At 45.4% G+C, this 26,035-nt stretch overlaps 1 protein-coding gene across 1 annotated transcript in view; it reads left to right on the top strand.

The window, feature by feature from the left end:
* The window catches only part of SCTR (secretin receptor), a 590,525-nt gene that overhangs the window by 316,841 nt on the left and 247,649 nt on the right, over window positions 1–26,035 (top strand). The window contains exon 3 of the mRNA XM_069616610.1: window positions 5,626–5,736. Within this exon, the coding sequence (XP_069472711.1) occupies window positions 5,626–5,736 (111 nt within the window). The remainder of the gene's footprint in view (window positions 1–5,625; window positions 5,737–26,035) is intronic.

The following is a 26,035-nucleotide window of genomic DNA, read 5'->3' as shown; positions in this document are numbered from 1 at the left end:
CAGAAGTACGTTTGTCTTTGCCTTGCAGTGTGTTTTTGGATTACCTGGTTACTGAACTTTGCCTATGTCCGGATTTCCTCTTGTCTTCATCCAAGTCGACCCGGAACGCCTCCTGGAACTGCCTTGTCCAGTCCTCATCTGTTTGGTTTGCCCTTTGCCTTTGTCTATGTTGTCTACTACCCGGACTGCTTTCTGGAACTGCCTTGTCTTGCCCTTGTCTGCCTCGTTTGCTGTGTGCCTTCGGCTCCATCGTTTTGACCCGCAACGTACCTTGTATTGTACTGTCGTCTGGTTTCCACGTCTCCGGCTGTATTGTTTCTCCCACCTGGATCTATTATTTTGCAGAATTGGAGCACCCCACAGATTGTTACACACGCACTGGTGACTTCTTTGGTGTGTTTGCGATTCCCGCCAGACGTCCTCGTTTCGTCGGGGTAATACCCGGACTAGAGACATACTGTCTAGGCGTCCTCGTTTCGTTGCGTATAGTCGTGAAGGGGTTGCTCCGATTCCTCATTTCCTGCTGCTACTGCTACTGTTATGGACCGCTCCACAAGAAACCCACCGGATTCCATGGTAAGACATCTCCCCAAAGCCTATATAGATTTACACATACATGTACACGCTGACAGACATATTGGTTAGTGGTTAACTACAGGGAACTTGTCTTGCAGATACCGTAGCAGTATTTAAAGAGGAACTTCCCGGCAGGCTGAGCTCGCAGTTGGTTCTTCAGCAGTTCGGTCCTTATTTATCTAAGGTTAGTCTTTGGGTCGGTACGATGTGTTTACACAATTCTCTGAGAATACAGGATTAATTAGTGTCCCTCCTCTCTTGGGTCTTCTGCCGGTCCCTGCACCCTTCTTCAACCTGTGTTCGTGGGATCCATTCTTTCAAAGAATAGATCCCGCTGTCTTGATTTCTGACATAGACAGTAGGTTATATTGTTGGGAAGAATACGTCGGCTACACAGGGCAAGTAGAGGCGGATTCTGACAGCTACATCATGTAGCCTTCAGGTCTCTGGGATCTCCCGAGCCACTCTGAGGTCTTAAGGAAGGGCGTCTAATGTGACTTTGCCACTGGTGCTGTATGTTTGGATGGCAGAGGTGCTTGGGCAGGCTCAGAAGGACGGGGACTGAGGTCTGCTTGAGTCGATGTGTCTCACCATGGACCCGTGCGTCCTTCTGTAAAGAACACACATTCACTTTCTCCACATAGAGGTTGCTGTGGAAGAGGGGGCACTGTAGACGGATGTGTGTGAATCAGGAAAAGTATGGAAAAGTGAGCTGAATAAAGTGGAAGCTGAAGAATGACAAACCTTCAAGAGTATGACCGAGTATAGCCAGCCCAAACCACTTATGGGAACTTTGGCAGATTTTCCGCCATTCACCATTTTAAAATATTGGTTTGGCGTGGTGCTTTTTACGGCACAATCTTTGAAAGACATTGGGCAAAAAGCCATAAAATGTACAATCGGTTCTGTATAAGACACAAAATTATCAAATAGATGTCATTTCACCAACAGGAGTATTTTAGAACATGGAATAATTACTTTCTATGAAGCATTCCTGCTATTATATTTTTTAGCTCAACTGCATATTTGTTCTTGATATTATGTCAATAACTCCTATTAAATTGCATTGCAATTCACCAATGAGAATTCATAATATACGTTTTATGCAATTCAATACTATTTAGAAATTTGAAAGTTCATACAATCACTGTTAATTCAAAAACCAAAAAGTAAAAATCGTATCATAATTATACAATCAACATTTTCATTGAACATATCATACAATAGCCAAAATCATGGATATGTTTTTCACCCGAAGAACCTTTTAAAGGCTGATACAGCGCATTCCTAAATTACAGAGTTCTAAATCTTAATTCTTCCAAATTGATACATTATAATTTTATTCTCATGTAAACTCAAAGTAGAAAAAAATAGAAGATAAAAGAAAATGTGTGAGTATCTTAAAGATTGATCAATTATTTTATCAGCTCCAATTATATCAAATATGAGCATATGTAATCATATGTAAGCATATGTAATCTGATCACCTGTATTTGGATAGGTACTGCATATCAGTTGATTTATTTTGCTATATTTTGATTTGACTTTTGCAAATCTTGCTGTCCAAAGTCATATTTTCAAATATAAAGATGTTTAATTTTTCAGGACTTTATTTCAGCTGGTCACCATAAAAGCAAATATACACATGAATATCAAAATTTAAAAAACACACGCGCTTAGTACAAAATATACTATTAAATTAATTCATATTCATGTTCATGCAGAATTTTAAAAAACATTGTGGTGCAAATAGGCACATTTTTGCAGGATAAATGATCATAATCAATTAAAACTGCATCAGCGTAAAATGTTCTGTTTCTTTTCTCCTTCTCCAGGCTTGAATAACATAATTCGATACGGCATACACAACATCAGGGAGAGAAGAATTCCACCATAGAATTCCGGCAGCAGATAATGTGCTTACACCGTGATTCCTTAGACATAATCTAAGGTTCCCACCTCGAATTTGTGAATATCCTGGACAGGAAAACATAAAGTGCTGTACAGATTCAATTACATTGGTGCAGAATGGACATTATATGTTTCCTGTCTTATACCAAACATTAAATGGGGCGAATGGAACGATATTGAATCTCAATGTCATATAAAGGGAGCATCCATACAGTGGCTCAATATCCATTAAATAATTTTCACGGCCCCACACAGTTTTGTTTGACAGAAATTTCCAACCTGCCAGCAATAACCAATTTGTAAGCTGTTGGGAGGACACATGATCCCAATATGCCTCTTCGATGATATCCCGGGCATTACCTTGCATGTTCCAGGGTTCAGACCATAAACTGCCCAGATTCAGTGAGTGCCATGTGGATTTAACGTAAGCTGGCCAGGTAAGATTGAATGCACCTTTGCAGCTCATTAAAACCCTAGACGCTTCGCAGTAGCAACCAAGATACTCCTTTTGCCAAATCGTTGCCCAATACTATAGGGGCTTGATAATAATAATAATAATAATAATAATAAATAATAATAATTTGGCATTTTTATAGCGCTACGAACCCTCAGGTATCTGAGTGCTGCTTATTATTACCCACGGTGTGTGGTGCTCTTTATACTATAGGGGCTTGATAATAATAATAATAATAATAATAATAATAAATAATAATAATTTGGCATTTTTATAGCGCTACGAACCCTCAGGTATCTGAGCGCTGCTTATTATTACCCACGGTGTGTGGTGATCTTTAACATCTCACCAATGCATTTTCCATCTAATTCCAGATGGAAAAATATATCATGGGTGCACATCGGGAGCATGAGGAGTTTTCGATTGTGAGTAAAAGGATACATTTACTATGGGCCACAGTTTTGCAGCATACCTTGTGGCACCAACTGCTTGTGATCTCTATAATTCTAAATCAGGGTTTACAACATTGTTCCCAAACTTCTTAGAGAAGTTCCCAATCGCAGCACAGTTACGAGATAATGTGAAATGGGCGTTTTCCACATGTTTGTCCCAAATACCATTTCTGGCCAGACGGAAACCTAAATAGTCAAACATCGTGACCACCTCAACCAAAATTCCTTTGATTGATATGGTTAGATGAGTGGAAAAGGGATTTTTTTTTGTTGCTTTATTAAACTTTCTGGTAAGAAAAAGGGGGAAGAAATTGAAAATGGGAAAGGAGAGTGAATATTCTTTTTCAGTGCTTTTTAATATCCTAAGGTTAAAAATGGAAAGACGACTAGGGGGCGAATAAACAGAAACCGACAAAAGGCAGCAAACAGAGATACAAAAAACTAACATCTAATACACTAAAAAAAGGTGATCAAACTCCTTCAGAAACCACCAAAACTCCCCTAAAACCTTCAATGTATGCGCTTGCGCTGAACACTCCTCTTCTTACAGACACCACCCATAAAGAGGATGTGTAAATGATCTGGTCCTTTCATGGTTCTATGAACATTTGCCAATGTCTTTTTTTGCCACATGGCAAATTCTCCTCATTTATTTTGACCAATTTTGCCACTTTTTTGCACAAACAGCAGGTGGAGAGCTGCCCCCTTTGCCCCCTCCCCCTCCACGCTACCTCCCACCCAACCTACTACATACCTTTCCCCAACTTCCCATCTACCTGTTTGTGGTAAAAATAAAAAAAATAAAGCAGCACAAGAAATGCAGCAAAAACGAATTTGGTAAAGTGGTAAAGTTGCCATTTGGCAAAAGTGGTGTATACCCCTTTCATGGGGTCCCCAAATGACGCAGAACATGTTGAAACTCCTGGGAGATCCTGTGACTCTTATTGGCCCGTCAATCAGAACCCTGTCTGGCCCGACCCGCACAATGGATTCCGGCACTGCTTTTGGTTTACGGCGTGCCCTGAATCATCCCGGGAGACCAGCAAATCCAGAGCGGTGGATTTAGGTCGAGCTGCATGTAAGGCTCAGCGTAGGTTGGCCTTGCCTTATTCGATATATAGTGACTGTACCAGGCATATAATGGCATTACGGGGATACTGAAGACTGCAAATCACATGTGAATGCCAACACATATTGCCTTTGCAAATATTGGTTAATTTTACTGCTACAGACATTGATGGACGCAAAGCTTTTTTATTTATAGCTTAGCTTTCTGCTCTGACCAGCACAATACTGCAATAACGCAACTAATCTGCCTCAACACCTAGAACATCATGTCCCCCCTTGCGCCACTAGACTCGCTAGACACTGCTCACCCCTCTCCTCCCTGCCACCCAATACAGCTGTACCCCTCCTCTGTGCCCCTCTTTATCCTACCCCACGCTGTATATCCGTTCTGTTGTTACCTCTGAAATGCGCACTGTATTGTATCTGTACTGTTGTACACCTCTGTAAAGTGCTCTGTTATGCATCTGTACTGTTGTATACCCCTGTAAAGCGTTCCGTTGGGTTTCTGTGTTGTTGTATACCCCTGTAAAGCACTCCATTATGCATCTGAACTGTGGTATACCTCTGTGAAGCGCTCCTTTATGCATCTGTACTGCGGTATACCTCTGTGAAGCGCTCCGTTATGCATCTGTACTGTGGTATACCTCTGAAGCGCTCCGTTATGCATCTGTACTGTGGTATACCTCTGAAGCGCTCCGTTATGCATCTGTACTGTGGTATACCTCTGTGAAGGGCTCCGTTATGCATCTGTACTGTGGTATACCTCTGAAGCGCTCCATTATGCATCTTTACTGTGGTATACCTTTGTGAAGCGCTCCGTTATGCATCTTTAATGTTGTACACCTCTGTAAAGCGCTCTGTTATGCATCTGTACTGTTGTATACCCCTGTAAAGCGTTCTGTTGGGTTTCTGTGTTGTTGTATACCCCTGTAAAGCGCTCGTTATGCATCTGTACTGTGGTATACCTCCATAAATCACTCTGCTGCTTCTCGAAGCTAGGTCCGCACTCAATAAATACCGTAATAATAATAATAATAATAATAATAACTTTTAAATTATTTATTACAGTGGTTGCTCGTGTGTCTTTGATTTACAGTCCTGTCATTATGAATCCTGCGTGTGTATGTATTTGATAAGCTTGCTATTGAATTTTGTTTTTAACAGGAGTCTGTCCTGGAATGTGGGATAATTTGAACTGCTGGCCTTCTGCTTCGGTTGGAAATACTGTTTTTTCTTATTGTTCAGAAGTTTTGCAGATTATCTCAGGATCTAAAGGTACAATATTTAAAATTGTGGTTCAGTGTATACCATGTGGTTGTGATGCAAAACGTCTGGCTTTTAGAAAAGCAAGTGCTGTCTGTTCATGTCTCTCTGCTCACATTGGCTAGCTCTCTTGCTTTCCCGCCGTGGACTGGCGAATAGAGAGTCAGTCAGCCAGCACGTGCACTGTACACGTGGAGGGATCCACTCACTCCACCAGAAAGAAGCATGAAACCTTGATCAGATGATAGAATACAAATATCACATAGGAAGCGGACCAGTGACAGACGGATATCTGACCATACTGATGAAGCAAAAAATGTTATTTTGTGTTAATGTATGTTTTTGGCCTATTATAGCATCCAACGCATGATGCATTTCTTCTAGGCCTTATAGTTATGAAATGAGCATAACCAACTCTCCACTGTGGGGAATAACTGTCGAAAATAGTCCAAAGTCTAAACATGTTTTCTTTACTGTAATTTGCATCAGGTTAGCTGTAGGCTAAGTAGAAAGGCACGTTTCTTCACCTCTTGGTCTCTCAGACAGTTCTAGATTGATCATACATTTTCTTCAGAGACATTCTCCTGCCTTTTCGCTTTGTCAGGCAAGCATTCCTTAAAGACTTTCACCAGCCTTTCAGCTTTTCCACACATGCGTTCCTCAAAGACTTTCACCAGACTCTTGGCTTTGTCAGGCAAGCATTCATCAAATACTTTCAGCAGACTCTTGGCTTTGTCAGGCAAGCATTCATCAAAGACTTTCACCAGCCTTTCAGCTTTTCCACACATGCGTTCCTCAAAGACTTTCACCAGACTCATGGCTTTGTCAGGCAAGCATTCATCAAATACTTTCACCAGACTCTTGGCTTTGTCAGGCAAGCATTCATCAAATACTTTCACCAGACTCTTGGCTTTGTCTGGCAAGCATTCATCAAAGACTTTCACCAGACTCTTGGCTTTGTCAGGCAAGCATTCATCAAAGACTTTTACCAGACCCTTGGCTTTGTCAGGCAAGCATTCATCAAAGACTTTCACCAGACTCTTGGCTTTGTCAGGCAAGCATACATCAAAGACTTTCACCTGTCTTTCAGCTTTTCCACACATGTGTTCCTCAAAGACTTTCACCAGACTCTTGGATTTGTCAGGCAAGCCTTCATCAAATACTTTCACCAGACTCTTGGCTTTGTCAGGCAAGCATTCATCAAAGACTTTTGCCTGCCTTTCAGCTCTTTCACACATGCGTTCCTCAAAGACTTTCACCAGACTCTTGACTTTGGCAGACAAGCATTCATCAAATACTTTCACCAGACTCTTGGCTTTGTCAGGCAAGCATTCATCAAAGACTTTTGCCTGCCTTTCAGCTTTTCCACACATGTGTTCCTCAAAGACTTTCACCAGACTCATGGCTTTGTCAGGCAAGCATTCATCAAATACTTTTACCAGACTCTTGGCTTTGTCAGGCAAGCATTCATCAAAGACTTTCACCAGACTCTTGGCTTTGTCAGGCAAGCATTCATCAAATACTTTCACCAGACTCTTGGCTTTTTCCGGCAAGCATTCATCAAAGACTTTCACCAGCCTTTCAGCTTTTCCACACATGCGTTCCTCAAAGACATTCACCAGCCTTTCAGCTTTTCCACACATGCGTTCCTCAAAGACTTTCACCAGACCCATGGCTTTGTCAGGCAAGCATTCATCAAATACTTTCACCAGACTCTTGGTTTTGTCAGGCAAGCATTCATAAAATACTTTCACCAGACTCTTGGCTTTGTCAGGCAAGCATTCATCAAATACTTTCACCAGACTCTTGGCTTTGTCAGGCAAGCATTCATGAAATACTTTCACCAGACGCTTGGCTTTGTCAGGCAAGCATTCCTCAAAGACTTTCACCAGACTCTTGGATTTTTCAGGCAAACATTCATCAAATACTTTCACCAGACTCTTGGCTTTGTCAGGCAAGCATTCATCAAAGACCTTTGCCTGCCTTTCAGCTTTTCCACACATGCATTCCTCAAAGACTTTCACCAGACTCTTGACTTTGTCAGGCAAGCATTCATCAAAGACTTTCACCAGCCTTTCAGCTTTTCCACACATGCATTTCTCAAAGACTTTCACCAGCCTTTTAGCTTTTCCACACATGTGTTCCTCAAAGATTTTCACTAGTCTCATTGCTTTGTCAGGCAAGCATTCATCAAATACTTTCACCAGACTCTTGGTTTGTCAGGCAAGCATTCATCAAATACTTTCACCAGACTCTTGGCTTTGTCAGGCAAGCATTCATCAAATACTTTCACCAGACGCTTGGCTTTGTTAGGCAAGCATTCATCAAAGACTTTCACCAGACTCTTGGCTTTGCCAGGCAAGCATTCATCAAAGACTTTTACCAGACTCTTGGCTTTGTCAGGCAAGCATTCATCAAAGACTTTCACCAGACTCTTGGATTTGTCAGGCAAGCATTCATCAAAGACATTCGCCTGCCTTTCAGCTTTTCCGCACATGCGTTCCTCAAAGACTTTCACCAGACTCTTGGCTTTGTCAGGCAAGCATTCATCAAATACTTTCACCAGACTCTTGGCTTTGTCAGGCAAGCATTCATCAAATACTTTCACCAGACGCTTGGCTTTGTCAGGCAAGCATTCATCAAAGACTTTCACCAGACTCTTGGCTTTGTCAGGCAAGCATTCATCAAAGACTTTTACCAGACTCTTGGCTTTGTCATGCAAGCATTCATCAAAGACTTTTGCCTGCCTTTCAGCTTTTCCACACATGCGTTCCTCAAAGACTTTCACCAGACTCTTGGCTTTGTCAGGCAAGCATTCATCAAATACTTTCACCAGACTCTTGGCTTTGTCAGGCAAGCATTCATCAAATACTTTCACCAGACGCTTGGCTTTGTCAGGCAAGCATTCATCAAAGACTTTCACCAGACTCTTGGCTTTGTCAGGCAAGCATTCATCAAATACTTTTACCAGACTCTTGGCTTTGTAAGGCAAGCATTCATCAAATACTTTCACCAGACTCTTGGCTTTGTCAGGCAAGCATTCATCAAATACTTTCACCAGACTCTTGGCTTTGTCAGGCAAGCATTCATCAAAGACTTTCACCAGACTCTTGGCTTTGTCAGGCAAGCATTCATCAAAGACTTTTACTAGACTTGTGGCTTTGTCAGGCAAGCATTCATCAAATACTTTCACCAGACGCTTGGCTTTGTCAGGCAAGCATTCATCAAAGACTTCCACCAGACTCTTGGCCTTGTCAGGCAAGCATTCATCAAAGACTTTTACTAGACTCTTGGCTTTGTCAGGCAAGCATTCATCAAAGCCTTTCACCAGACTCTTGGCTTTGTCAGGCAAGCATTCATCAAAGACTTTTGCCTGCCTTTCAGCTTTTCTGCACATGCATTCCTCAAAGACTTTCACCAGACTCTTGGCTTTGTCAGGCAAGCATTCATCAAAGACTTTCCCCTGCCTTTCAGCTTTTCCACACATGCATTCCTCAAAGACTTTCACCAGACTCATGGCTTTGTCAGGCAAGCATTCATCAAATACTTTCACCAGAGTCTTGGCTTTGTCAGGCAAGCATTCATAAAATACTTTCACCAGACTCTTGGCTTTGTCAGGCAAGCATTCATCAAATACTTTCACCAGACGCTTGGCTTTGTCAGGCAAGCATTCATCAAAGACTTTCACCAGACTCTTGGCTTTGTCAGGCAAGCATTCATCAAAGACTTTTACCAGACTCTTGGCTTTGTCAGGCAAGCATTCATCAAATACTTTCACCAGACTCTTGGCTTTGTCAGGCAAGCATTCGTCAAAGACTTTTACCAGACTCTAAGCTTTGTCTGGCAAGCATTCATCAAAGACTTTCGCCTGCCTTTCAGCTTTTCCACACATGCGTTCCTCAAAGACTTTCACCAGACTCTTGGCTTTGTCAGGCAAGCATTCATCAAATACTTTCACCAGACTCTTGGCTTTGTCAGGCAAGCATTCATCAAAGACTTTCACCAGACTCTTGGCTTTGTCAGGCAAGCATTCATCAAAGACTTTTACCAGACTCTTGGCTTTGTCATGCAAGCATTCATCAAAGACTTTTGCCTGCCTTTCAGCTTTTCCACACATGCGTTCCTCAAAGACTTTCACCAGACTCTTGGCTTTGTCAGGCAAGCATTCATCAAAGACTTTCACCAGACTCTTGGCTTTGTCAGGCAAGCATTCATCAAAGACTTTCGCCTGCTTTTCAGCTTTTCCACACATGCGTTCCTCAAAGACTTTCACCAGCCTTTCAGCTTTTCCTCACATGTGTTCCTCAAAGACTTTCACCAGACTCATGGCTTTGTCAGGCAAGCATTCATCAAATACTTTCACCAGACTCTTGGCTTTGTAAGGCAAGCATTCATCAAATACTTTCACCAGACTCTTGGCTTTGTCAGGCAAGCATTCATCAAATACTTTCACCAGACTCTTGGCTTTGTCAGGCAAGCATTCATCAAATACTTTCACCAGAATCATGGCTTTGTCAGGCAAGCATTCATCAAAGACTTTCACCAGACTCTTGGCTTTGTCAGGCAAGCATTCATCAAAGACTTTTACTAGACTTGTGGCTTTGTCAGGCAAGAATTCATCAAATACTTTCACCAGATGCTTGGCTTTGTCAGGCAAGCATTCATCAAATACTTTCACCAGACTCTTGGCTTTGTCAGGCAAGCATTCATCAAAGACTTTTACTAGACTTGTGGCTTTGTCAGGCAAGAATTCATCAAATACTTTCACCAGATGCTTGGCTTTGTCAGGCAAGCATTCATCAAAGACTTCCACCAGACTCTTGGCCTTGTCAGGCAAGCATTCATCAAAGACTTTTACTAGACTCTTGGCTTTGTCAGGCAAGCATTCATCAAAGCCTTTCACCAGACTCTTGGCTTTGTCAGGCAAGCATTCATCAAAGACTTTTGCCTGCCTTTCAGCTTTTCTGCACATGCGTTCCTCAAAGACTTTCACCAGACTCTTGGCTTTGTCAGGCAAGCATTCATCAAAGACTTTCCCCTGCCTTTCAGCTTTTCCACACATGCATTCCTCAAAGACATTCACCAGCCTTTCAGGTTTTCCACACATGCGTTCCTCAAAGACTTTCACCAGACTCATGGCTTTGTCAGGCAAGCATTCATCAAATACTTTCACCAGAGTCTTGGCTTTGTCAGGCAAGCATTCATAAAATACTTTCACCAGACTCTTGGCTTTGTCAGGCAAGCATTCATCAAATACTTTCACCAGACGCTTGGCTTTGTCAGGCAAGCATTCATCAAAGACTTTCACCAGACTCTTGGCTTTGTCAGGCAAGCATTCATCAAAGACTTTTACCAGACTCTTGGCTTTGTCAGGCAAGCATTCATCAAATACTTTCACCAGACGCTTGGCTTTGTCAGGCAAGCATTCATCAAAGACTTTCACCAGACTCTTGGCTTTGTCAGGCAAGCATTCATCAAAGACTTTTACCAGACTCTTGGCTTTGTCAGGCAAGCATTCATCAAATACTTTCACCAGACTCTTGGCTTTGTCAGGCAAGCATTCGTCAAAGACTTTTACCAGACTCTTGGCTTTGTCTGGCAAGCATTCATCAAAGACTTTCGCCTGCCTTTCAGCTTTTCCACACATGCGTTCCTCAAAGACTTTCACCAGACTCTTGGCTTTGTCAGGCAAGCATTCATCAAATACTTTCACCAGACTCTTGGCTTTGTCAGGCAAGCATTCATCAAAGACTTTCACCAGACTCTTGGCTTTGTCAGGCAAGCATTCATCAAATACTTTCACCAGAGTCTTGGCTTTGTCAGGCAAGCATTCATAAAATACTTTCACCAGACTCTTGGCTTTGTCAGGCAAGCATTCATCAAATACTTTCACCAGACGCTTGGCTTTGTCAGGCAAGCATTCATCAAAGACTTTCACCAGACTCTTGGCTTTGTCAGGCAAGCATTCATCAAAGACTTTTACCAGACTCTTGGCTTTGTCAGGCAAGCATTCATCAAATACTTTCACCAGACTCTTGGCTTTGTCAGGCAAGCATTCGTCAAAGACTTTTACCAGACTCTTGGCTTTGTCTGGCAAGCATTCATCAAAGACTTTCGCCTGCCTTTCAGCTTTTCCACACATGCGTTCCTCAAAGACTTTCACCAGACTCTTGGCTTTGTCAGGCAAGCATTCATCAAATACTTTCACCAGACTCTTGGCTTTGTCAGGCAAGCATTCATCAAAGACTTTCACCAGACTCTTGGCTTTGTCAGGCAAGCATTCATCAAAGACTTTTACCAGACTCTTGGCTTTGTCATGCAAGCATTCATCAAAGACTTTTGCCTGCCTTTCAGCTTTTCCACACATGCGTTCCTCAAAGACTTTCACCAGACTCTTGGCTTTGTCAGGCAAGCATTCATCAAAGACTTTCAACAGACTCTTGGCTTTGTCAGGCAAGCATTCATCAAAGACTTTCGCCTGCTTTTCAGCTTTTCCACACATGCGTTCCTCAAAGACTTTCACCAGCCTTTCAGCTTTTCCTCACATGTGTTCCTCAAAGACTTTCACCAGACTCATGGCTTTGTCAGGCAAGCATTCATCAAATACTTTCACCAGACTCTTGGCTTTGTCAGGCAAGCATTCATCAAATACTTTCACCAGACTCTTGGCTTTGTCAGGCAAGCATTCATCAAATACTTTCACCAGAATCATGGCTTTGTCAGGCAAGCATTCATCAAAGACTTTCACCAGACTCTTGGCTTTGTCAGGCAAGCATTCATCAAAGACTTTTACTAGACTTGTGGCTTTGTCAGGCAAGAATTCATCAAATACTTTCACCAGATGCTTGGCTTTGTCAGGCAAGCATTCATCAAAGACTTCCACCAGACTCTTGGCCTTGTCAGGCAAGCATTCATCAAAGACTTTTACTAGACTCTTGGCTTTGTCAGGCAAGCATTCATCAAAGCCTTTCACCAGACTCTTGGCTTTGTCAGGCAAGCATTCATCAAAGACTTTTGCCTGCCTTTCAGCTTTTCTGCACATGCGTTCCTCAAAGACTTTCACCAGACTCTTGGCTTTGTCAGGCAAGCATTCATCAAAGACTTTCCCCTGCCTTTCAGCTTTTCCACACATGCATTCCTCAAAGACATTCACCAGCCTTTCAGGTTTTCCACACATGCGTTCCTCAAAGACTTTCACCAGACTCATGGCTTTGTCAGGCAAGCATTCATCAAATACTTTCACCAGAGTCTTGGCTTTGTCAGGCAAGCATTCATAAAATACTTTCACCAGACTCTTGGCTTTGTCAGGCAAGCATTCATCAAATACTTTCACCAGACGCTTGGCTTTGTCAGGCAAGCATTCATCAAAGACTTTCACCAGACTCTTGGCTTTGTCAGGCAAGCATTCATCAAAGACTTTTACCAGACTCTTGGCTTTGTCAGGCAAGCATTCATCAAATACTTTCACCAGACTCTTGGCTTTGTCAGGCAAGCATTCGTCAAAGACTTTTACCAGACTCTTGGCTTTGTCTGGCAAGCATTCATCAAAGACTTTCGCCTGCCTTTCAGCTTTTCCACACATGCGTTCCTCAAAGACTTTCACCAGACTCTTGGCTTTGTCAGGCAAGCATTCATCAAATACTTTCACCAGACTCTTGGCTTTGTCAGGCAAGCATTCATCAAAGACTTTTGCCTGCCTTTCAGCTTTTCCACACATGCGTTCCTCAAAGACTTTCACCAGACTCTTGGCTTTGGCAGGAAAGCATTCATCAAATACTTTCACCAGACTCTTGGCTTTGTCAGGCAAGCATTCATCAAAGACTTTTGCCTGCCTTTCAGCTTTTCCACACATGTGTTCCTCAAAGACTTTCACCAGACTCATGGCTTTGTCAGGCAAGCATTCATCAAATACTTTTACCAGACTCTTGGCTTTGTCAGGCAAGCATTCATCAAATACTTTCACCAGACTCTTGGTTTGTCAGGCAAGCATTCATCAAATACTTTTACCAGACTCTTGGCTTTGTCAGGCAAGCATTCATCAAAGACTCACCAGACTCTTGGCTTTGTCAGGCAAGCATTCATCAAAGACTTTTGCCTGCCTTTCAGCTTTTCCACACATGCGTTCCTCAAAGACATTCACCAGCCTTTCAGCTTTTCCACACATGCGTTCCTCAAAGACATTCACCAGCCTTTCAGCTTTTCCACACATGCGTTCCTCAAAGACTTTCAGCAGACCCATGGCTTTGTCAGGCAAGCATTCATCAAATACTTTCACCAGACTCTTGGTTTTGTCAGGCAAGCATTCATAAAATACTTTCACCAGACTCTTGGCTTTGTCAGGCAAGCATTCATCAAATACTTTCACCAGACTCTTGGCTTTGTCAGGCAAGCATTCATCAAATACTTTCACCAGACTCTTGGCTTTGTCAGGCAAGCATTCATCAAAGACATTTGCCTGCCTTTCAGCTTTTCCACACATGCATTCCTCAAAGACTTTCACCAGACTCTTGACTTTGTCAGGCAAGCATTCATCAAAGACTTTCACCAGCCTTTCAGCTTTTCCACACATGCATTTCTCAAAGACGTTCACCAGCCTTTTAGCTTTTCCACACATGTGTTCCTCAAAGATTTTCACCAGTCTCATGGCTTTGTCAGGCAAGCATTCATCAAATACTTTCACCAGACTCTTGGTTTGTCAGGCAAGCATTCATCAAATACTTTCACCAGACGCTTGGCTTTGTTAGGCAAGCATTCATCAAAGACTTTCACCAGACTCTTGGCTTTGTCAGGCAAGCATTCATCAAAGACTTTTACCAGACTCTTGGCTTTGTCAGGCAAGCATTCATCAAAGACTTTCGCCTGCCTTTCAGCTTTTCCGCACATGCGTTCCTCAAAGACTTTCACCAGACTCTTGGCTTTGTCAGGCAAGCATTCATCAAATACTTTCACCAGACTCTTGGCTTTTTCCAGCAAGCATTCATCAAAGACTTTCACCAGCCTTTCAGCTTTTCCACACATGCGTTCCTGCAAGACATTCACCAGCCTTACAGCTTTTCCACACATGCGTTCCTCAAAGACTTTCACCAGACTCATGGCTTTGTCAGGCAAGCATTCTTCCAAGACTTTCACCTGCCTTTCAGCTTTATCACACATGCGTTCTTCAAAGACTTTCACCAGATGCTTGGCTTTGTCAGGCAAGATTTCATCAAATACTTTCACTAGACGCTTGGCTTTGTCAGGCAAGCATTCATCAAAGACTTTCACCTGCCTTTCAGCTTTATCACACATGCATTCTTCAAAGACTTTCACCAGACTCTTGGCTTTGTCAGGCAAGCATTCATCAAATACTTTAACCAGATGCTTGGCTTTGTCAGGCAAGCATTCATCAAAGACTTTCACCAGACTCTTGGCTTTGTCAGGCAAGCATTCATCAAAGACTTTTACCAGACTCTTGGCTTTGTCAGGCAAACATTCATCAAAGACTTTTACTAGACTCTTGGCTTCGTCAGGCAAGCATTCATCAAAGACTTTCACCAGACTCATGGCTTTGTCAGGCAAGCATTCATCAAAGACTTTCACCAGATGCTTGGCTTTGTCAGGCAAGATTTCATCAAATACTTTCACTAGACGCTTGGCTTTGTCAGGCAAGCATTCATCAAAGACTTTCACCTGCCTTTCAGCTTTATCACACATGCATTCTTCAAAGACTTTCACCAGACTCTTGGCTTTGTCAGGCAAGCATTCATCAAATACTTTAACCAGATGCTTGGCTTTGTCAGGCAAGCATTCATCAAAGACTTTCACCAGACTCTTGGCTTTGTCAGGCAAGCATTCATCAAAGACTTTTACCAGACTCTTGGCTTTGTCAGGCAAGCATTCATCAAAGACTTTCGCCTGCCTTTCAGCTTTTCCGCACATGCGTTCCTCACAGACTTTCACCAGAGGCTTGGCTTTGACAGGCAAGCATTCATCAAAGACTTTCACCAGCCTTTTATCTTTGTCACACATCCCCCACAAGAATTATCAGAAAGCACGTCAATGTAAGGCCTAACATTACCATGTTTCGGCAAAATAATTGCTAGTTTCTTGTTTTTCAAATAGGCTAAACGTGAATTGCAGTCACAACAGGCAGCTTTCGTCTTTATTCCTTTGACATATGAAACCCATTCCTCTTCAGCTGTTCATGTATTGTCATTTTAAGGAGCCCAGACTGCATCAAGAACTTGTCAATTTAGGAATACTCATTGTAAGAGTTGCTTAGGGCAACCCATCCTCCAGGCCTTTCTTGATGTATATCGCAGCTCACCCTTTTAGCAAAGATAATCATTTAAAAACATGCATGCTCTAGTGTGTTGGGGCTTCCCGTGCCTCGGTCCGCCCTGTACTAGCATCAACGCATATGCACAATGAGACTCGGACACGCACGTCTGATCGTTCCAGGGTCCCGGCGGCAACTGCCTCGCGGGCCGTCTTTATTCGTTACGCGCATGTGCGGCCACAACGAGGCTAAAACATGCGCACATGCATTACGGACGTAACATCCCTTTTTTTCTTCAAACAGAAACAACAACAACTTACAACTGCAACACATTCACAGGTCAACCATGAACGTTACAAACATTGACTTTCTGAATAGTGTCTCATTGGCCAAGGACAGTCACCTGTTCTGTCACCTGAATCTAGAATGTAATCTTTGAGCCGAACAGGTATGGCGCAGCCTTGTCGCGCCGGGTACCGCCTTTCCGCCTGCGAGCTGAGCGGTGGGGTCCCGACTGTCGGTGGTGGACCCACGGAGGGGTCATCTTCCGGTGCCTCTGCATGTTCCTCCTGCTGCATAGGCCTCGTAGGATCAGCGTCTGGTGGCCGGCTGTCAAATCTTTTGAAGAAGGACTCATTGCGGGTGATGGTTCCCCGTGCATTCGCCGCAGTGATCATAGATCCTTTGACATGGGTGACGACCCACAGTTGGGGTTCATATGGCAGTGACAGTTTCCCCTCTGGCCTGCGGTTGCGTACCATTACCGAGTCTCCAACTGCTATGTCCTTTTCTCGCAGTCCTCTCCGTTCGTTCTCCTTGGCATTGTGGGCTTCTCGTTCCCTTCTCACCCGGTCATTGTCTATGATCCCCGGCTCACGACCTTCCACCTCTGGAAGGTCGTGAGCCCCCATCTCCCAAACAGAGCCTCGGCCGGAGCCACACCTGTGGATTGATGCATTGTCGACCTATATTCTCGAAGAAACTCAAATAGGGTTCTCTTTAGTTCCACCCCACTGTTGGCCGTTATGCGGAATACCTTATTAAGTGTCCTCATGAGCCTTTCGGCCTCCCCATTCGCCCAGGGCCACAGCGGCGACACCTTCCGATGTTGTATGCCCCTTTCTCTCAGGTACTGTGCAAATTGGTTCCCAGTGAATGGTGGCCCATTGTCCGAGCAGAGGATTTCAGGGAGGCCATGCGTGGCAAACATCTTTTCCAACGCAAGGATCGTGTGATCTACAGCAAATGAGTCAACTAGTTCCACCTCCGGATACCTCGACCATTGGTCTACTGCCACTAAAAAGTACATGCCCCTCCCGGTTGACCCAAAGTCAGTGTGGACTGTGCCCCATGGCTTCTCGCTCCGTTCCATAGAATTTATCGGGGGTGCTCTTTCTACGGGGCTGACCACCTGGCATGACAAACACCCTTTTACATGCAGTTCAACTAGGGTTTCCAGATCTGGGAACCAAACCTTTGTGCGCAGCCTCGCCTTCATCTTCGCCACTCCCTGATGTCCGGTGTGAGCCAGTTCCATGACTTGGGCTCTTAGCGAACATTGGTACAACTATTTGGCGACCGCTTAGTAGCAACCCATCTTCTGAAGTGGAGAGCTCATCATGGATTTTCCATAGTGCCTGATGATCCCTCTGGGCTCTGTCCTCCTTCCTTGTGTTATTCTGCAGAATGCTTCTCCAATCGCCACTCTGAATTGCAGCTCTGATGATTTTAAACACCTCGTCGTCTGCCGACTCTTGTGCCATCTGATTTCTGTCCAACGCCACTGGCATGGCAACTGCCACAACATTGTGTACAAATTCTTTGCACTCTGCCACATCTCCCTGATCACCTTCCCTCTCCCTATTAGGATGACGGGACAAGTAGTCCGCTGGATTGTTCATCCCTGGCCGGTACACCAATTTGACCCCGTATTCAATGAGGGCGAGCATCCACCGTTCTATCCTGGGAGGAGGTTTCGAGGATACACCCGCTAGGATTGGAAGAAGCGGTTTGTGATCCGTGATGACAGTTACCGGTTTCCCAAGAATGTACAACCTGAAATGTCTGCAGCCCCATAAGATGGCCAGGGCCTCTCTCTCTCTATCTGAGAGTAGGGACGTTCAGTCTCCATGAGGGCTTTACTCGCATATGCGATAGGTAGCATCTCACCTCTCACGTCCTTCTGCATCAGCACAGCTCCTAAACCCACCGGACTTGCGTCTACAACCACCTCGGACTCGGCTGTGGGATCAAAATATGCCACTGTCCTGATCTGACAATGCCTTCTTGATTTAATCGAACGCACCTTGTTCTTTGGTACCCCAGACCCAAACAGCGTCATTTTTCGTGAGGGCCCGGAGGGGTTCAGAGAGGGATGCCAAACCCTTGATGAAGCGGCCGCAGTAATTCACCATCCCCAGAAAACTGCAGACTTCTGTTGGCGATTGGGGGGTGCAGCCTCGCGGATGTCTTTGACTTTGTCCCGATCCAGGGATACACCGTTGCCATGAAACACAAATCCAAAAAACCCAATGCGATCTCTGAAGAATTCGCATTTCTCCCGGTGTAAGGTGAGTCCAAGATCTTTCAGTCTCTGTATGGTTGCTTCTAGACACTTCAGGTGTTCGGCATATGTAGTGGCAAAGACCAAAATATTGTCACTCATGTTTATTACTCCCCTTAGACCCGCCAAAGCACCCCTGATTGCATTCTGAAACACCTCAGCTGCTGAGGATATCCCAAAGCTGAGGCGCTTAAACTGGTACAGACCCTCGTGCGTTGTAAAAGTAGTAATGTACCTTGAGTCCGCATGCAACTCCAGCTGGTGATATCCTGCTCTTAAATCAAGTTTCGAGAATATCTTGGCACCCTGCAGTTCACTGATGATATCATCTATAGTGGGGGTCAGGTGGCGTTCTCTCTTGATGGCCACATTGGGCAACCGTATGTCCACGAAGATGCAAACCTTGCCCGGTTGTTTGGGCTTAGTGCCACCACGATTGGCGAGACCCAAGGATTCGGCCCTTCCACCCTTTCAATGATATCCATATTGATCAGTGCTTTGAGTTCCTCTTCAACCTGGGACCGAAGATGGAACGGAATTTGTCTGTGTTTCAATGCTGTTGGGCGGATCGTTTCATCTATGTGCAGCCGCACTGGTTCTGCTTTTAGTCGACCAATCCCTTGAAACATACTCTCAAATTTCTCCAAAAGTGAGTCTACGTCCCCTTGATAAATTGCACACGCAAAGTGGACCAAATCTAATATTCCGAGGCCGCACAACTCAACAGGGACCGAGGGATAACATCCGTGACGAAAAACCTTGCCTTAATTGTCTTTCCTTCATGGGCTACAGGAGCTCCAAACACCCCTTTGATTGGCAGGGGAGTGTGACCCCCGAAGTTGAAAATCTTCGCCCTCGAATGGTCCAATGGAGGGGGGCCTGGGAGGGCTTCGTAATGTTCGGTAGCCAACACACATACTGAGGCACCAGTGTCTATTAGTACCTACGTAGGGACTCCTTGAATGTTAACCATACACATCGGTTGTCTGCGTTTTCTCGCCCCGGTAGCCAAATTTGAAATGAAAAAGACCTCTTCATCCTCTTCCTCCTCCTCTGCCATGTTGAGTCTTTGGACATCCTGTTCCACTGCAGCGACACTTTGTTGTTTTCTATATCCACCGCTTACCCTCGCGGGTCCCCGCTGTGTGGCAACTGGGGCAGCAGCTCTGCACATTCGGGCATAGTGCCTTGGCGTGTTGCATCTTCCGCAGGTCCTCGATTTGGCTGGACAGTCTTCCGAATGCGGCAAATCGGATCCACAATACTGAAAAATGACCGCATTGCCTTGGGGAGATGTCGGTTCCTGCCTCTTTTGGCTCCACCTCGACTTTGTTTGGGGCTGTCTCCCAACCCCAAAAGCTTCCTCGAGCTTGCCTGGGCATGCAGCAGCATCTATTTTAGCCCCTCTACTCTCGGCAAGTTCGTATACCCTTCCACTGTCCAAAATCTGCACCAACGACATACCTGGCTCTCTCAAAACCTGCCTCAGCAGTTTCCCTGAGCTGCACCCTTGGATCAGTTGGTGTCGGACCATTAAATCAGCATCCGTCCATCTGCACGTGGTGGCTAGCTGTCTCAAACGTGCACAGAATTGATCTAATGTCTCCTCATCGTGCTGCTTTTCTCCACACATGACAAACCTGTCAAAGTCTACGTTGGATAAGGGGATAAAATGATCCCTTAGCGCGGTTTTCACCGCATTGTAGTTTACCACCGGTAAGGTGAGAGACTCATAAATGCGCAGTACCTCTGTGCCCGCCGAGTACAACAGCGTCGCCACTTTGGCATCATCATCTGTTTCTCCGGTGGCAGCGAAAAAACATGTCAAGTTTTTTTATCCAGAGGGGCCATCTCGGGCCTAGTTTCGAGGGGGGACCAGAGGTGTCAAATTCTTGCATTGGATGTAATGAGCCATGCTGCCTTCTCACCACCCTCACTGTTCCAGAGGCCTCTCCGTCGCTCTCTGTCATGTTCACAGGTCGCACAGGCACCTCAGACCGTGTTAGAGGCCGCAAACTTGGCTATATCCGCGTCCGACGTAGGGAGACTGCAGAACGTCCAAAAATTGAGGGATTGTCTACCTCAGTGTTTAGACAGCGCACAAGCACCCTCGCGGGCCGCAACCGCCTTAAACACCATAAACAAAATGGCCACCGTCACTCGTGTGAGGATTGTGGCGCACGTGAGATGAAATACCCATAACGACATGTTTGTACGTGCCGGGCGTTTCTCTCCTCGTGTCCCGCCTCGTCGCCAGTGTGATGGGACTTCCCGTGCCTCGGGCCGCCCTGTACTAGCATCAAAGCATACGCACACAATGAGACTCGGACACACACATCTGATCGTTCCAGGGTCCCGGCGGCAACTGCCTCGCAGGGCGTCTTTATTCGTTACGCGCATGCGCGGCCACAACGAGGCTAGCACATGCGCACATGCATCACTGACGTAACATCTAGGACCCTCTAGGGTGGTCTCCATTGAAACCAACCCACGTTCTAATCTTCTCATGGTCATGGGCAGCACTGAGAAAGACATAATACACGTTGCCAATAGCGAGACTGCATTATTTCAGTCCATTGTGGGATTCAGTTTCAAAGTCAGAAAGTGCCAATGGGACAATAGTTTGGTTAAAATCTAAAATGGCAGATCTTAAGGAGACGCCCCCAAATTTCAAACGGAGTCCTTTTCATGCAGCAATAGCTGGCAGGATCTTATCCACGCGCTTAGTATGAGAAATAACAGCCTTTGTCGATCACACAAGAGGCTGGTTAGGTACAAATATTATTGAATCACTTCCACAGGTTTCTTACCTAACTTCTCAAGGTTAAATTTAAAAAGAAAAATATTCCGAGCTAAAAGCCATGACTTTGCTTGTGTAATGTTGATTTCAAGCCTGTTCTCTACTGAATAGCCTGGTGTTGCATTTCGATATCTTACATCCCAACTAGAGTGTGGTCCCCGCAGCCATTGGATCGGTATTGTCCTAAGTCAAGGAGGAAAGCATTGACCTTGCTTAAGGTACTGTTCAGATCGGCTGTGTGAATATTCAATAAGAGGGATGCGAGAACGCAGACTTGTTTAAGGCCTTTTATAGTTTCAACCTGTTTTGAACAGGGGCCTTCAAGTTGAAAGAGGACTCTTACTCTAGTGTGAATATAGAAAATGTTAACAAATTGAAGCACGGCCCTATCGAAACCTCTTCTCTGCAGCTTACACCAAAGGTGATCTCTATCGACCCATTCAGATGCCTCCTTGCAGTTGATAAAGGTGGATTCTGGCCATGCATAAGTGCACAGCTGATCAGATGTTTCAGTATTATTGGATTAACACTTGCCGAAAAGCCTTTCCAAAAAACCTCTTTGCACAGGAGATAATCGGTTTTCACTGAGATCCCAAAATCGGGAGGTTCGGGAGGATAGCTCAGGGGCAACACGCTCGCCTTGGAAACAAAATGGCGCAGAGCAACACAGGCTTGATCTTGGGTCCGTGCGTAGAAACCTCTGGGTATTACGCGTGTTATAAATAACCAATTACAAAAAGAAAAACTAAAAAAATTGTTCAGTTCCCTCGGTATAATTGAAGCAAAGCTTGTACTGCTCGTATCTAGAAGGAATATCAAACGATAATTACCAGGATCCACCCAAACCCCACCAAAACGATCTCTCTCTATAATACAAGTTTTCATCATATTAATAAATTATATCTGCAAGATTTATGGGCATAATTGTGGTTGTTTCTTAAGAAGCACATTTGATAGTCCGTTAAGGGCCAGGGAAGATTTTCCTTGGGATATCAAGGCTCCAAGACTTTGTTCATTACAAAGATTAAACATTTAGTCTGATTTCTGATATGAACCCTATATTTGGTAGGTGGGGGTGCAATGTTGGACATACTAATGCAGCTCTGCCAGTTTAATGAATCAATCTGATTAATTTGAGCAGACCACTCCTCCCCTTCAGTCCCAGTAATTAGTGACTAAAGGGCCGATTCATGGAACAAATGTGCGCCGAAAATCTTGGCGCAAGCCGGTGCAAGCGTGAAAAAGCAAGCGTGCAATTCATGGAAGGGCCTGCGCGTGTTTACAGCGGGATGTGCGCCAAGTCCGAGCGTGACGCGCACGGCGTACACGTCACAGCAACATCCCGAATGCTGTGCGCGACGTGCACAGCGAAATCGCACAACGTCGGCGCACACACCAAAAAGGGGGCGGGACACGGGTGTAACATGCGGAATGGGGAACAACGCGTGAAAAAGAAGTCGTAACTGGGGAAGTACTGCAGGGAAATACACGGAACTCCCACGCGAACAACACAGTCATGGAATCGAATATTGGAAACCCGCGCATGCTAAAAGACGCGCACAGGCGTCAACACGTCCACCACACGAAGGCAGGCGGAAGCGTCCCCGCGCACAGTATAAAAGTGCACGCAACAACAAACACGTATATACAGCTACGATGAATGCCCCATTTGTCGCAGCACTGATCGGGGACACCGCAGGAGGAGGAGAATAGCCAGGCCCCGCATTTGTTTGCCCCGGACCAGCCTTTTTGGGATGCCTGATGACCAGGTCTATGGCAGGTATAGGTTTCCACCTCATATCATCCTAGACCTGGTCAGGGAGTGGGAAGATGACCTTACATCTCCCACCCTGTCCTCCCAAGCATTAAGCCCCTTGGAGAAGGTGCTCAATGTCCTGCATTTTGTGGCCGCTGAGTCATTTCAGCGGACAAGTTCCATAGTGGGGGGGGGTCTCACAGGCCACACAGTCATGCTGCCTACACCAGGTGTTGGCAATCATGACTGCGCGCCCCTCAGTCCGCAGGCACATATACATGCCCAGAACACCCGCAGAAAGACAGCCCGTGGTCCAGGGCTTCTACAGGGTGGCACACTTCCCCAAAGTGCTCGGTGCCATAGATTGCACCCATGTGGCCCTACGTCCACCTAGGGCCACTGAGAACATCTATCGAAACCACATGTACTGGAATTCCATCAACGTGCAGGTTGTATGCGATGCAAAGGGAATCATCACCTCTGTCTATGCAAACTACCCTGGTTCAACCCATGAAAGTTTCATATACAGAATGTCTGTCCTGAGCCGGGCCCTGGAAGCTGGGACGCATGGTGACACATGGCTCCTAGGTGAGTACAAATGGCTGTGCACATGCATGCATGTCACACACAGACAAATACACAAACCCAGCTAATCACAACCATTATCACCTCCCCAGAGGACAGTGCCTACCCTCTGAGCAACCACATGATGACGCCAATCCGGAACCCCACCACACCACCCCAGGTAAGATACAACACTACCCATATTGCATCCAGGGCCATAGTGGAGCGCACATTCAGAGTGCTCAGGTCACGCTTCTGTTCCCTTGACCGCTCTACTATATGCACCACCACTTATGTGCAGGATCATTGTGGCAGCATGTGTCCTGCACAATGTTGCAACACGGCAGGGCGTACCGATGGACATGGTGCTGCCCCCACATACCCAACCACAGGCACAGGCGCTGCCCATGGGAGGTGAAAGGGCAAGTGGAGAGGCAGCCCGGACCCAGCTTGTGGCCACATTTTTCACCTAAACTCCCACCCCTGCGGAGTGCACACAGGCCTGGCACATACCAGGTGACAATTGATGACGACAAAGAGACAGTCAACTGTCACAACCTTACCACCCTGAGGATGTTGCCATGGAAGTGCTACATTGTGTGCATCCCTAGCTACTTAAACATAACCAATCCCGTGTGACCAAAAGGAACACATGCAAGGTGTGTATCACACACCCCCGCAAAACAGGCCATGACAATCCCTGGTATGTCACCCAAACCCTCCCAAACCACATCACCCTTGTCTGCCACAGCATGACATGGCATGCAACAGCAAAAGGCCAACACATGACCAAAAATATACAAAGTGACACGTGATAAATGGAAAGTGGCCTCAGACAATGATGCCTGACATGGAATCAGATGAAATGACTGACCAGCAACCTCCCACACATGCCATGTCATACACAAATGCCGTCCACCAGTTGTAGCTTGAACACAGCACTGAATGCATGTTCACATGCACATTGAGCAAGGCAAAATCGCCACTCCCAAACCCATGTGCTGTGTGTCTCCTGCTCCACACTGCTCAGCACACAGCACAGTGAGCAGCCATTGTATTGGGGATACACCTTGAGCATCACATCAAAAGGACAAATAACATTTTTTACCAACTGACGCATGTCCAGGACCCCCAAATGGTAATTGATCATGCGCTGCAGGGACACAGCGTGCCCGAGAAGGCAATATGTGTGCACCTGTGGGCATGGAAGGGTGGTTGTACGTGTGGTGCAGCATTGTGCAACTGTGTGTATCAGTAGGGACATGCACTCAATATATGCATGTGAAATCAAGTGAACCTCAGCGTCCTATACACATCACATGTGAACATTACCCATGTGTACACCCCCGCATGTTCAACCACAAAAATCCCCCGACACCTGAAAAGTAAATACAACACAAAAAACAGCCACTGACCAGCAGAACACATCATGTACATAGTATCCCACAATCACATTGTCAGAGAGTGCCCAAACACTGTAGCCCAGGCTTACTGTCCAACAGCAAGAGGCCCTTCCTCATTTACACATCACCATGATCTTCTGAACAACTGTGTCTGGGCTATGTAGCCTTCTCCCTTTTAGTCTACCTGGCTACAGGATCCCCCTACCCCTTGGTCTTCATGTTCCACCTTGCATGTAAATAGGGTCCAGCCCCCTCAGAGGCCTCCTTGACTGGTAAAAATACCAAATCGCAGAGAACTTCAAGGAGCCAAACCCCCAAACCAGGGAAAACGTTTCTAGGCACAAAAATACCCTGGAAGAGGCTCCAGTAGATTACTTGAAGTGGAAAAAAAGTCCTGGCACATGTACAAGCAGAATGATAGAACTACCAAGGTAGCACAGTTCAACAATGGTTCAACAGGAATGGTACCTTTTTTCGGAAACAACATACAATGAGGATGCAACAACTGATGGGTAGTGTCACAGCTCCAGTCTCCAGGCGCAGGAGTGGCACGAACCAACCACCCGCTCCGTGGTCTGGGCACCTGCAAGGTAAAACTTACACAGGCCTCCGAAACCCTGGCGGGGAAAGAGGATCAGGGATCCGTTGGTTTGACAGGCATTGGTATTCAGGATAACTGGAAAGAGGGGCAGGAGAGGGGAGTTGGATTGGCAAGGGAAAGTAGTCAAAATACAAAATACAACTATTGACAATAACACATACTCAATCAGAGAAACCATGTTCTACATGCACATAGTACGAAATGAGTCAAATGCAAGACAAAGAGAGACTTATCTCTGGGGTGAGTGTTGGCCTCCTGCCTGCGCACGCTCAGGTCCGGTAACAGGATCAGTTCAATGCTGCAAAGAGAGCGTTAGTTACTAATCTATGTGTGTTTACAACACACACACAACACCATTCATGCCCC

This window comes from Ambystoma mexicanum, chromosome 9 (assembly GCF_040938575.1).
Source record: "Ambystoma mexicanum isolate Mex_15411 chromosome 9, UKY_AmexF1_1, whole genome shotgun sequence".
Classification (NCBI taxonomy): Eukaryota; Metazoa; Chordata; class Amphibia; order Caudata; family Ambystomatidae; genus Ambystoma; species Ambystoma mexicanum.
The sequence above is the reverse complement of the archived record's forward strand: the minus strand, read 5'-3'. Positions and strand labels throughout refer to the sequence as shown.